Here is a 13,081-nt window from a genome sequence, read left to right on the forward strand (position 1 = left end):
TGGTTGGGGAAACAGGCTCAGAGGTGAGGTCATGTGTCAGGGCCACGTAGCTATGGACGGGAATCTGTGAAAGACTAGACCAGTAGATCCAAACCCCAGCATTGAGCCTCTCTGTGGGTCTGCCTTCTTGGGTTCCTGTCTCCCCCGCCCACCACAGAGGCCACTAGGGCCAGACCTGGGCCCCATCCGTGGAAGCAAGCCTCTGATCCCTGCTCCTCCATCTCCAGGTTCTAATTGCCCTGCAAGGACAGGGCCTCTAGACCACCCATGGGCTCCCGGAGGTGGGAGGGGCTCCCAGAGGTGGGAGGGGCCCCCAGAGGTGGGAGGGGCCAGCGATTTCCTGTCAGAACCACCCCAGTTTTATTCCTGCTCTCCCCATTGTCTCCTCCATGAGGCGCTGCCCCTTTCTGAGCCTTGGCTTCCTCACCCGCTCGATGGAAGAGCAGATCTCCCTACAGGGGCTGTGGGAAGAACTAGATGACATGAACTGAAGCTCACTCCCTGGCGGTTCTCTTGCTCCCTGATTTTCTGGGGCTCCCCTTTCATCCCAGAGCTGCCAGGTGTCTGGTTGGGGAAGACCTGGTGGGTGCAGGGACCCTTGCCGTGGTAACCAGCCAGTCACCTTCTCCTTCCTCATGGCCCACCCCGCAGGTGGTCCAGCTGCTGACCTGTGACCTGCTCCTGTCGCTGCGGACAGCGCTGTGGCAGAAGCAGGCCGGAGCCAGCCAGGCCCTGGGGGAAACCTACCACGCATCGGGCGCCGAGCTGGCTGGCTTCCAGCGGGACCTGGGCAGCCTGCGCAGGCTGGCACACAGCTTCCGCCCGGCCTACCGCAAGGTAAGGCCCAGCCTGCTGCCAGGGAGGGTGGATTGAGGTGCCAGAACCCAGCCCAACTCTGGCATGGGGTCATGGAGTCGGCTGACATGTCAGGTCCTGGGCTGGGTGCCGTTCATCCCTTTGGCTCATGCTATGTGTGCCCAGCTCTGGCGCGTGGCAGTGAGCAGTCCACATGGCACAGACAGGCCAGCTGAGAGCTCGCCTTACCAGTTAACACGAGGGAGCGAGAAGGGGCCCCTAGTCTGTGTGAGGAGGGGTGGGACGGCCACAAGGGAGCGTGGCTACGTTTTCATAGTGGGTGTCAGGATCCCCTAGAAATGTGTTTAATGCTTTTTCTGGGCCACTGGGGCTTTAGTTCTGTGCTTGAGAACTCTCCACGTAACATCCCCTTGGCAATGAGGGCAGTTGTATAACCCACTTAGTGGATTCAAATTGTTCCCGTGTTTACCTTTATTGCTAATCAGGAGTAATACAACTCAACATATTTTCCCTGAATTGTTTTCCAAAAATTCAAGTGAGAAGGCCAGTGTTAGGGGTGGGGAAGGGCTGTATTTGGAAACGTGCAAAAAAGAAGGGTTTGGGGTACAGCTGCCCTCACCCTCGAGTGCTCTGGGACCCTCATGGGGTTGCAGGGAGCCAGGACAGACCCTGCAGACGAAATAGTCATGTGAGAACCACCCCCTTCACGGTAGGAAAGAGGAAGTGCACCCAGGGGCGGCGGCCTCCTCACAGGCCTCCTCAGAAAACATCCCCACCTGCCTCTCCCTTCCCCGCCTCACCCTGGCCTTCCAGGGCAGCGCCACCCTCCTCACACCCTGAGGTGTTGGGGTGTAAAAGAAACTAGAGACCTAGGGAGACCCCTTCTGCCCTCCCCGCCCCCGTCGGTGACTCCAGTTGACAGAAGAGCCACAGGTCTTCCTCCTGGAGACCTTCTGAACTCTGAAGAAGAGATCGTTTCTGAAGAAACCAAAGGACACAGGCCCCCAAGCCGCCTCGAGCTGTCCCCTGCCTCTCCTCTGTCCTGTTTTCAGGCTGGAGGCAGCCTCCAGCGTGGTGAGGGTCCACGCCGCCTATTTGTCCTCACACCCCGGAGCGCACATCGGTGCTCTCCATCACCGTCCGCAGAGGTGGCCCTTAGCCTGCCTCTCGGCGTGCTCTCTCGCTCCAGCCCCACCAGCTGGCCTGTGCTGTTCCCCTTTCCTGCCAGGCGTGTGTCCGGGGTCAGAGTGAGGATGGGAGAGGTTGTTTTCAAAGGGTGAGCAGGGCAGGGTGTCGTGGAGAGGAGAAGGGGTGTGGTCAGGGGGCAGATGCAATGCTGCAGGGAGGGATGCCCCCAGGGACACAGACAGGTGAGGACGCCGCGCTTGTGTCCCTGGGCCCGCCAGGTGTTCCTGCATGAAGCCACTGTGCGCCTGATGGCCGGAGCCAGCCCCACCCGCACCCACCAGCTGCTGGAGCACAGCCTGCGTCGGCGCACGGCTCAGAACGCCAAGCATGGTGAGCCCGCTCGGGCCCGGAGGGTCGTCAGGCCGGGGAGGGCAGCCTGATGTGGCGGGTAGCCAGGGCGGGTCCGAGAGGCATTGTGGGGCTGGACGGGCCTCGGTCAGGCTGTTGTGGGTCCAGCCTCTCCAGAGTGAGAAGGGGATGGTGGGGGGTGTTGTCCCAGCGCGGGAGCTGGGCCCCATCTCAGCCCCATCACAGAATGATAGAGTAATGTGTGTGGCGCCCGCCAGGGTCAGCTCATCTGTCTGTTGAGCTGAACCTCCCCTGCCTGGGGGCGGGGGACTTAGATACACAAGTTCTCACCGAGCCCTGGGGACAGCACTGCGTTGTAGCGGGCTCTCAGTGGGTATGTGTGTCTCCTGGTTCCCACAGGAGAGGCGGACGCCTGGCCTGGGCAGCGAGAGCGGGCCACTGCCATCCTCCTGGCCTGCCGCCACCTCCCCCTCTCCTTCCTGTCCTCCCCGGGCCAGCGGGCCGTGCTGCTGGCTGAGGCTGCCCGCACCCTGGAGAAGGTGGGCGACCGGCGCTCATGCAATGACTGCCAGCAGATGATTGTCAAGCTGGGGGGCGGCACCGCCATCGCCGCCTCCTGACCACGGGGCTCTGCCCACCTCGGCCGCCGCCTCCCTTGGTCACTCTCCAGCTCCCTCTGTCTCTGAGTCTCTCCCTCCTCCCTCTGTCTCTCTCCCTCCTCCCTCTGTCTCTCTCCCTCCTGCTCTGTCTCTGAGTCTCTCCCTCCTCTGTCTCTCCCTCCTCCTTCTGTCTCTCTCTCTCCCCTCCCTCTGTCTCTCTCCCTCCTCCTCTGTCTCTGAGTCTCTCCCTCCTCCCTCTGTCTCTCCCTCTTTGTTTGTCTCTCAGTCTCTGCCTCCTCCTCTGTCTCTTGTGTCTCTCTCCTCTTCCCTGTGGGAGCTGAGGGACAAACCTTGGCTTTGGAGCGGTCACCTGCCGAGGTTTCTGGACCACCTCTGGCTAGTGGGTCCCTGGGAGCTGCTGCGGAGAGAGGCCCCAGTGGGCCTGAGCAGGGAAAGATAGGGCGGGCAGGAAATGGGGGTTCCCTGACTTCAAAGTGGCAGAGGGAGCTCCCAGGCTGCCCAGTCTCACCTCCAGCCCTCCCAGGACTCTTCTTTCCTCTGAAAATATCCCCACTCCCTTTTCCTGCTTCCTTGTTTTTTTTTTAAATCAGGCTTTCCCTCTGCGGGACATAGGTCTCTGGGCACCATGCGCTCCACCCGTGGTGCTGTGCCCAGCACACCCCCCTTTTATATGAATGTTTTTATATCTGTGTGCTTGGAGTTGCCGTGATGCAAGGCTGAGTTGCTGTGGCATCTTTATTTCTCTCCCTGGGTCCACATCCCCTCGCCTGTACCTGACAAAGCGAGTTCATTGTTTTCTCTTCATTACACAGGACAGCCAGGGGAGGAGCGATCCCAGCCCTGGGGAGGTAGGTGGGAGGCAGGGGGCAGGCTTGGGGATGGGTGAAATTGTGTTGGCATTATTTTTTAATTTTTTTAAAAAATAAATGGTCTTATTTAATTGTCCTGTTCCTTCCCACTCCCCCGCCCCCTGGGATGTCAGCCCAGTCTCGGGGTACACCCCCAGGGGGCTGGGAGAGAGAAAGTCACCCACCAGGACTGAGGACCAAGGGCCTTCAGTGTGGGTTCTCCACTCTCTTGGGCTCCCTCCCACCCCAACTCCTACCTCCACGGTCTATTTTTATCCCTAATTCTTGACCTGAACATAAGCCAGGCTGGCAGGGACCAGACCCCAACCCGTCCCCAGACAAGCCCCTTTTTGAGGTGGGCACAGGGTTGCCCAAGGTGGGTACTAGGATCAAAGCCCCCTTCCTTGAGGGGTCCTGTGAGGAAGGGTGGCCACACTTTTCTGGATGCCCAGGCTTGGCATCTACCTGAGGCCATTTCTCCCGGGGCCTGAGGGCTGCCTGGCTCCCGGGGCCTGCAGGGAGGCCAAGAGGGGCTGCCCTCCTCCCTCCCTGTGCCTCTCACCCCCTTGGGCTGGTTGGGGCAGAAAGTGGGCAGGGGCCCCAGCACAGACGGAGGGTGCATACAGCAAGGGCCCCCCTCACGCCGAGAGCAGGCTTCACCCACGAGCCTGGGCCGTAGCCACTTGCTCTCTTCTGCCCCCACCTTAATTTATGGCCCCTGCCCCCGGGTGAGCCAGCCTTCGTGTCATGTATATACTGTGCCTTTTCTCATGACGGTTTCGGGCGGGAGGGGGTGGGTTTTTCACTGAAAAGGGGGCAATGCCTGTGGCTTTCTTGATATGGAATCATTCACTGTGTCCTGGATGTAGGTTATTGAATAAACACAGATTGGTACCACCCAGCGTGAAGCGTGTGGGGTCTGTGGTGTGACTGCAGGGGTGACCGGCCAGGCGGCTGCGTGGCTCGGCCTCCAGTGGGTCCGGAACCAGGGGTCATCTCTCCCCCTTTGCCAAGAGGTCCCAGGGGCTTTGGGCTGACAGACCTTCCTTGCCCGCCCATGCTCCTGGCCCCGTCCTCCCAGCGCCAGCTGTCTGGCTCACATTGCAGGGCTGGGACAGACCTGGGCGAAAAGGGGTGTTGGTGGTGGTGTTGCTGGGGTCAGAGGTCACCATATGCAGGACACAGTGCTGGCAGCTTAGCAGACGGCAGCAGTTCTTTGGGATTTGGGGTGCAAAGCCCTCCTGGGTTCACCCCTGAGAAGTCTTTCCTCAGTTGGGTTTCCCCATCTCCTTGGAGGCAGAGAGCTTCTGAGATGTGGCTTGCAGGTCACATCTGAGTCCAGCTCCTGTGCTTCCCAGCCAGGTCCCCTTGGAAGTGTGGGTGGCAGGGGTGGGGGGGTGTCCCTTCAGCCTCCACGAGCCTGTGTGCAGACAGCCAGCCCCTGCCTGTGATGGCCTGCTGGCCAGTGTGCACCACCCGGTGCACGTGAAGTGCCAGTTTGTAGGGAGGGCCTGTGAGGCTGGGGAGGGGCCAGGCCGCAAGGAGTGCGGGGGCTGTGTGGGCAGGTGGGTCAGCAAGGCCCGTGGGGATGAGTCTGGGGGCCGAAGTGCATGGTCCATAACCCAGCCCCCGGCTGAGAAATGGACCAGGGCCCTTGAGCCATCTAAGCCACTCCCTTCTCTGAAGGACATACAGAAGGCCACTGTCCCAAGGGCCAGAACAGCCTGTGGGGGTGAGGGATGGGGGGTTGGGGGGTCCGCTGTAGTTGGTCCTTGTCCACAGTCACTAGAGTAGCATTTCCAGTGGAGGCCTGGCCCCCTGAGATGGAGATCCAGGGCCCCTTGGGTCTGAACAAGCAACGAGGTCACGCCCACCTCCCAGCCCAGCGTCTCCAGGGCCTGTGTCACCAGGGTGGGTGGCTGTGGGTGGCTGATGTGTGCCCAGGAACCCAATCCTTTTGTGAGTCTCTACGGGATCCGTGACTCAGCACCCACCCCCCTCCCCCAGCTCCATACAGCTGCAGGATCCTCTTGGGGGCACTCCCCCCACCCTGGGTTGAGGGTGTGAGAGCCACCTTCCCTGTGAGCCATGGGGCTCCCCACTGCAGGCATAACCATGGATCCTGGGCTCTGTTCTGACCTGGGGCTTCTGGGCTTTGGTTTTCTCAAGAGAATGTAAGGAAGGGCAAGGTGGACCCTCCTACAGGTGAAGAGCTGGAGGGTTTGGGGGCCTCAGGGCAGCCCAGCCAGCAGGAGGAAGGCCGGAGACTGGCTGGGAGCATGGGGCCCCTCTGCCAACACACACTGCTATTCCACCACCAGATCCACAGTGCCGGCAGAATGTGGAAGAGTCCTAAACTACCGTCAGTTGGGTGACCTTGGCATGGTACTGAGGTCTCAGGACCTCAGTTTCCTCATCTGTCCAGCCACACGCTCACGGGGCTTTCGTGAGGATTAAATAGAAGAAATAGCAAATGGCAGCCATTGTTATTAAGACAGTATACCCTGCCTAAGATATCCAGTGAGCGGCATAACCCAGCCCTCAACTTCCCACCAGTGCCTGGCACAGAGGAACTTAATGCACGCAGGGTGCTGGCAGTGCCCTGGGCCACAGCCAGGAAAAGGGAGAGCTGACAGCGCCAAGCCTGAGGGGGGGCAAGCACCCTGGTGGGGGCACTGCCAAGGCTCTTGGGTCCAGCAGCCCTATCCCCGTTTCCCCCAGAACAGCCACTGGGAGCAGGCTCCCCCATCCTGAGTACCAGCTGTCTCCCGGCCCACTGCCCACGCCCATCAGGGGGGTGGCCCCGGGCCAAGCTGGCCAAGTGGCCTGCAGCCCAGGGGCCGGCCCAGGGCCAGACAATGTCAATGAGGATCAGCCAGGCTCAGCCAAGTCAAGCAGGTGACTGGCTGGAGGGGCTCTCCTCCGTTCAGGGGCATGGACCCTCGGGGGCCCACTAGCTCTCTCTCCTGTGCCAACCTCCAAGATGGCTGGGGCCTAGCTGCCCCCTCTCCCATGGCTCCTCCTGGTGTGGACATTCCGGCTGGCTTTCAGCCCTGACCACCCTCACCGGCTACTTCTCCCTAGCTCCCAGAGCGCTTGCCCACCAGCTCTCAGTCCTCTGCTCTTGCACATGCTGTGCCCTCTGCTGGCACTGCCGTCTGTCCAGTCAATGACCAACACCTCCACCATCAGTGCCTCTCAGAGCCAAGCTGGGGCCCCTTTATTCTCAGGGATGGGAGTCACAGAAAAGGGTTTACTTACACAAGGAGCCCCCAGGACAGAACCACTGTCTGTCTGAGGCCTTACCCAGTGGGCCTCAGCCCTGCAAGACTCCAAGGCTTCTCCTGGTTCAGTCCGGGCAGGCAGAAGGGCTGAACTTCAAGGCTGGCACCCCTCCTTCCACGGCCTGGGCCCACCCGATCAGGCCCATGTCAAGTCTCCAGGGCAGAAGAGGGCTCCCGGCGCTGCAACGCCTCCGAGAGAATCGGCAGCCCCTTCTTCACACGGTGACCTCAGCTTTGCTGTTGGTGCTCAGGTGCCGGGGTCCGCGGACCATGCTGCCGTAAAGGCCAGGGGCCTGCGGGCTGAAGGCCTCGGGCAGCTTCTCCACGCTGAACTGGCTCCGGGGCGCGTGGCCCGGCCGTCGCGGCGCCGGGGAGGCGTGAACCGCCAGGTGGCCGCGGGTAGGGGGCGGGACTGGGCGGCCGGCGGTCCAGGCCTTGTAGTGGCCCGATGGGGTGGAGCCGGCAGGGGGCGCGTAGCCCGGGGGCGCCCAGGGGCAGGCGTCGAGCAGCTCAGGCAAGTCCTCGGGAGGCCTCCGGGCTCGCACCGGGAGGGTCAGCGGGGCGGGTTCCGTGGCGGGAAAACGCTGGTAGAAATCTGGCGCGGAGGCCTCTGCGGGTCCAGACAGCCTTGAGTCGGGGTCGGGGCCAGACCTAGACCTCGGGGCGTGGCCAGGCCCCGGGGGGCGGGGTCAGGCCTCGGGGCGTGGTCAGGTCCCGGGGGCGGGGCCTCAGCACCTCCCGGCTCAAACCCACTCGGGCTACGCTCCCGGCTCTACATTCGGCTCTCCGGCCCCAGACCCGCGGCCTGATCAGAGAGGGGTGCGGTGCGGCGGAGGCGTCGGAACCGATCGGCGAGGGGGCGATGCGGGCGTTGGCTGGAGCGCCGGGAACTTTAGAACTGGGACGCCGAACTATGCAATCCAGGCGCTTGCACCTCTGCGGGTGCAGTGGGCCCGGCGCTCCCCGCACAAACCCTGCCTCTCACCTGCGGCCTTGAGTGAGGCTGCCTTGAGGGTGGCGTACTTGGCGAAGTCGGGCTGCAGCGTCAAGTTGCCGCCGCCCTGCAGCCGGGGTGCGCGTGGGGGCCCCGCAGTCACCGAACCCAGGGGCACGTTGTTGGGGCGTTTCTTATCTGGAAGGAGGAGATGAGACTCGGCTCGCTGACTGGAAGACATCCCGCACCTCTTTGCAGCCCACTCCCCAAGGGCAATTAACGATAACTTGTGAGATGACTTAGGAATTTATTCCTCCTCTGTCTCCTGACGCAGAATCTACAGTACCTCGGACAGGGCCTGGCTCAGAATAAACGTGAATAATAGCAGCCAGCCCTGAGGGGGTGCTCATCTAACTGGTGACTTGCCAGCTTGTTCGATTGGAGCCTGGCGCTGGGGCTCAGAATCGGCTTCTCCCAGAGAGGAAGAGAATGTTTGAGGATTGGAACCCATAGTGGGGGGAGGGGAGGTGCTGTCAAGCCTGTGTCACCAGCAGGAGTCCAAGAAGGAGGCACCAGCTGGAAGGAAAAGGCCCACGAGAGGCCACAGACACAGGCCAGTCAGACCCCAGGGCTCTGAGCCAGAGCCTAGGACCAGGCAGACCCAGAGTCTGAACTGGGCATCCCTGAATCTGGACTCTTCTTCACAGAGTTCCAGAGGCTGGAGGTTGCAGGACCCCGGGAGGGACTCTGTGCACCACAAGGAGCTGACTAGTTGCCTCACAGAGGCTGACTAGTCCCCTCCCAGAGGCGGGAAGCTCACTTCGATCTGGGAAATGGCGCACAGCCTTAACCCCCCGCCCCCCCCCCCCCCCCCCCCCGCCCCGTCCCCTGCTCCCAGGCCTTCCTGACAAGGCAGCTCTGTGCTGTGGATCAACAAAGGCCGAGCCACTAGCCGCCTCACCTGTGCTGTTGTGGGGGGAGCCCCGGGGAAGACCATCACACATCTGCACCTGGACACAGCTACCCAGAGGTGGGCCCAGAGGTGGAGGCAGTGGCTCCTGGGGGCCAGGCTGCTTCAGGAGCTCCGTCAGTGTCCTGTGGGGAAAGAGTGGTGACAGGCAGCCTGTTTCCCCATCAGCCAGGTCTGGCCCATCAGAGGCAGCCCCCGCCATGACTTCGCACTGTGTGGCCCTGGACAGCTCTTTCAACCCCTCTGGCCTCCCCACTCCCCAGTGATTAACCTCAAACATCTAGTTTCCCCTCCCAGACATGACCTGTAGCCCCAACATGGCCGACTCTCAGAGCAGGTCAGGAAACTAATGCGGTCATGTGTAACCAGGACCACTTTATTTTCCAAAGGCTCCCCCCCTCCCCTTTCTGGAGTCTACTCCCCAAGACCCTCCATGTTGCGCCCCCTCTCTCAACACAAGCGTCTGAGCATCTCTGGCTCCTGGACTTTGTGCTACTCCTTCTCCGTCTCCTCTGGGAAAACTCCTACTCATTCTTCAAAGCCCACCAGAGTCCTTCCTCTACCAGGAAGCCTTTTTTTTTTTACCTGCCTGCCTTCCTCCCCTCTTGCCGCAGGGGTTTCTGCTGTGTTCCAGGACTTAGCTGCCAGCACAAGCAGGGAGGATGGACAGTGCGGGGAAGGAGGAGCCACGAGACCCCGCAGTGCCAGCCCCGCACCAAAGGCTGTGTGACCTTGGTACCGGGACACCCAGCCCCCACCCAGCTGTGACGGGATCTGACTGAGCCTTCCCCACAGACAGCCAAACCCAGCCTTCAGCCCAGCTGCCTTCAGAGTCCAGAACCCATGATTTTCTCCTCGCTGGGGCCTCAAATGACTGATTCATGCTGAAGCCCACGGAGATGGGACACCTGGGATGGGCGCAGTTGGCTGCAATGTGGCAGGAGCTGAAGGTCTCCTAGCGGCTGCCCGAGCTGATCCACATGCCCTGCTCACTCCTTGGCTGCTCACCCCCGTGGTCTTATCTCTGAGCACCCACCAGCCAGCTCTCCCAAATACCTGAGAGATTTTCATGCCTCTGAGCCTTTGCACAAACTTTCTCCAGAGACAGACTCGGACTCGCCACCAAGCCGTCTGAGAAGCCTTCCCTGACCAGCAAGCTCAACAAAGCAGAATTAAGGGTGTGACTTGAGGGGAGGAGGGCAGGGACTCAGAGCACACCCACACACAAGCTCCAGGTCTCCCTAAAAGAGAAATGGAGTCAGGGCACATAGGAGCCTAAAGCCCAGACAGAAAAAGGCACTGGCCCACGCGACACAGCACATCAGGGGTGGCCCAGCTCTTCCCGAAGCATCACTAGACCTGCTTCCTGGTCCCCTGAGGACAAAGTGGGTTCCGGGTGAATGTGTCCCTAGGCTGCCACAGCTGTTCCCCTCCACCATCATGGCCCCCAGGTCCTGCTGCACCGCTCGGACCAAGGACAGGCCCTGTCCTCTCCCCCTCACCCAGCTCCAGGAGGCTCCAAGCTCAGGAGGCCCAGGCCCTGCTCCGGGAGCATCCAGCACCCAGGGTGAGAGGCACCACATCGCACGCAGCACAGCGGCTGACGCCAGGGTTCCAAACCCGGTTCCAGCCTACAGCTGCCTTACAGCAGGTGGGCTGGGTGGTCTGGAGGTGAGGGGTCCCACAGAGTGCCAAGGAAGCCCTCCTGCCCCTGAGGGAAGTCTAGGAGTGGGGAAGCATTAACACCTAGCCCGCCCAGGCATGGGGGCCTCTCTCCGCGATCACTTCTAAGTACCAGCCTGTCGCACACCGTGTCTGCAGCCCACACACCCAAGGGAGCCGGGCCTGGATGAGTGAGAGAGGAGGGCACAGGCCCCAGGACATGGGGTGACTGGGGGCATGTGAGTGTGTTGGGGTATGGGGTGTGGGTGAGGGTTTCAGGTTTGGGACATCGAATCCCAGAGTCCCTTTCCCAGCTGAGGTAGGGAACCTGTGACCCCCACGTAACACAAAACTCAGAACTCAGCACCTGTCCAGACCGCAGCCAAAATGAACCTGTACTGCTCCCAATTCGGATCCCCTTCTAACCAGGGGGCACTGAGTGGGGTGAGATGGGGAGGTCTTCTAAGAACACTAGGGAAATAAGGTCAGGCCTGAGTCACAGCTTTGGGGGTGGGGTGGGGGGTGGGGAGTGGGAAGGGAAGCAGGAGGGGAGACAGCCAAGGGAGCCACAGAAAATGTCCCTTCCCTGGGGACCTGAGATGCCCGACGCTACATCAGTGCACAACGCCCAACCCCAGCGCTAGTTGGGCCCGGGCCCCAGGCCCCCTCCCCTAGGCACGGATTTTGTGCCCTCTGTCAAGCGACCTGCCCTCCCCCCAACTCCGGAGGAGGCGGGAGCCGCGGGGGAAGGCGGCTCAGCACCCAGCTCCCGCCGGAAGGTCAAGGGGAGACGGCGCGGTATCAGCTGTCTCCCTCCGTGAAGGGGGGATGGGGGGAGAAACAGACATGGAGACAGTCAGAAGCGGGGAGGCAAAACCTGGAGGAGGGGGCTGTTGAGAGGACCGGAGGTCCCAGAGGGTCAGGAAGAACGAAGGATCGCGAGGGGGAGCCCACCCGGCAGGCTGGCCGTCCAGGGGGTGAGGAGGGGGTCCCGGGCCTCGGCCCCGGGCCGCGCGCGCTCACCTGGTCACGGTGCGCCGCGCGCGCGGGCTGTGCGCTCTCTCCAGGCCCAGGCGCGCCCCGATGCCCGCTAGCACCAGCAGCGCGGCGACGCCGCACACCGCGTAGACGGCCGTGTGGCTGCGTTCGCGGCCCTGGTCCCGGGGCGCGGCGGCGTCGCGGGCGCGCGCGGGCGGCCGGCCAGTCTGCACCCAGGCCGGCGTGTCGTAGTTGGAGCAGCGGCTCTGGTCCAGGCGCCGCGGCCCGTCGTGGCAGCAGAAGCGGTAGCCGCACGTGCCGCAGCAGAAGTTGTAGGCGCCCGAGCTGCAGTTGAAGGGCGGGTCCCACTGGCCCATCACATCGTAGTAGCCGCGGCAGCGGTCGCCCCCGGCTGGGGCCGCTGTGCCCGGAGCCGCCGGCTCCTGCGCCTCGGGGGCCCCCGCGCGGCCCGACGGCGGCCGCGCCAGCAGCAGCGCCAGCCAGAGCCCAAGCCCGAGCCCCGGCAGCACGCGGCGGCCGCGCAGCCCCCGCACCCCGGCCCGCTCCATCGGGCCCGCGCCTTCGGCTACAGCACCCGGCGCATGGCGGCGCGCCGCGGCTCCGTCCCGCCGCGCTCCGGGCCCGCTGGTCCGCGCCGGCTGGGATCACACCCGCCTCGCCGCCCTGCCGCTGGCTCCTGGAAGACACCGTCTGTGTCGTCAGCCTCCCGCGAGGACCCCAGGTCCTGGGGCGGGGTTCGGTCTGGGCCTCGCGGGGCCGCGTCTCCGGTGGGCGCGTACTCTTCGGAGGCTCACCTCGGACCCGAGCAGGCCAGTCGGCGCCCTGGGACTGCCCCTACCCCGGGCCGGGCGGCGGGTCCTTGCCTGCGCGCGGTCCCGGCCCGGCGGGTGTGCAGGTCCCGGGCCTAGCGGGGGCGGCGGGCCGCCGGATACCACTGCCTTCCCGCCGCCCGCTCCGCGCTGCCCGCGCTCTGGCTGCGGCTCCGGCTCCGCGCGGGCTCGGGCGGGCGGGGGAGGGAGGGAGCGGGGGAAGGAGGGCAGGCGGGAGGGAGGCAGGGCCGGGGGAGGAGCGCGGCCGCGGCGGCGGGAAGGCGGGGGCGCGGCGGGCTCAGCACCGGCGGAGCGCCCCACCGAGACCCTCCCCGAAGGCCCGCCGCGAGCGGTCCTCGGATCGGGCGCTCCAGGGCGCGCAGCCCAAGGCTCTCGGTACTGTTCCTTCGGACACTGGGCCCGCGGCGGGCGCGCTTGTGTTTACAGGTGCGGGGACTGAAGGGACCGGGCAGCCCTGGCGGGCCGCTCTTGTACCCCATCCTCCCCGTGCCCTCCGCCAGTTCCGATCCGGACACAAGTGTGGCTTGAGGCAGGGCCATTCCCTTCTGCGGGCCTCGATTTTCTGGCTGTTAAATGGGAAGGAAACTTCCAGCAGAGCCGCAGCAGAGGGCCAAGTTTAGG

At 63.4% G+C, this 13,081-nt stretch overlaps 2 protein-coding genes across 2 annotated transcripts in view; one reads left to right on the top strand and one right to left on the bottom strand.

Annotated features, from left to right (window-relative positions):
- SREBF2 (sterol regulatory element binding transcription factor 2) overlaps nucleotides 1-4,657 on the top strand; it is a 56,320-nt gene extending 51,663 nt beyond the window's left edge. Inside the window, exons 17-19 of the mRNA XM_065944805.1 lie at nucleotides 652-837; nucleotides 2,223-2,334; nucleotides 2,713-4,657. Of these exons, the coding sequence (XP_065800877.1) occupies nucleotides 652-837; nucleotides 2,223-2,334; nucleotides 2,713-2,933 (519 nt within the window). The 3' untranslated portion in view covers nucleotides 2,934-4,657. The remainder of the gene's footprint in view (nucleotides 1-651; nucleotides 838-2,222; nucleotides 2,335-2,712) is intronic.
- Nucleotides 4,658-7,029: 2,372 nt separating this feature from the next.
- On the bottom strand, nucleotides 7,030-12,551 carry SHISA8 (shisa family member 8). The gene is made up of 4 exons (XM_065923956.1): nucleotides 11,655-12,551; nucleotides 8,961-9,094; nucleotides 8,051-8,197; nucleotides 7,030-7,675 (listed from the first exon to the last, which is right to left on the bottom strand). The coding sequence occupies exons 1-4, from the start codon at nucleotides 12,176-12,178 to the stop codon at nucleotides 7,281-7,283; spliced, it is 1,200 nt and encodes a 399-aa protein (XP_065780028.1). The 5' UTR covers nucleotides 12,179-12,551; the 3' UTR covers nucleotides 7,030-7,280.
- Between the last annotated feature and the right edge of the window lie 530 nt (nucleotides 12,552-13,081).

This window comes from Muntiacus reevesi, chromosome 1 (assembly GCF_963930625.1).
Source record: "Muntiacus reevesi chromosome 1, mMunRee1.1, whole genome shotgun sequence".
NCBI lineage: Eukaryota > Metazoa > Chordata > Mammalia > Artiodactyla > Cervidae > Muntiacus > Muntiacus reevesi.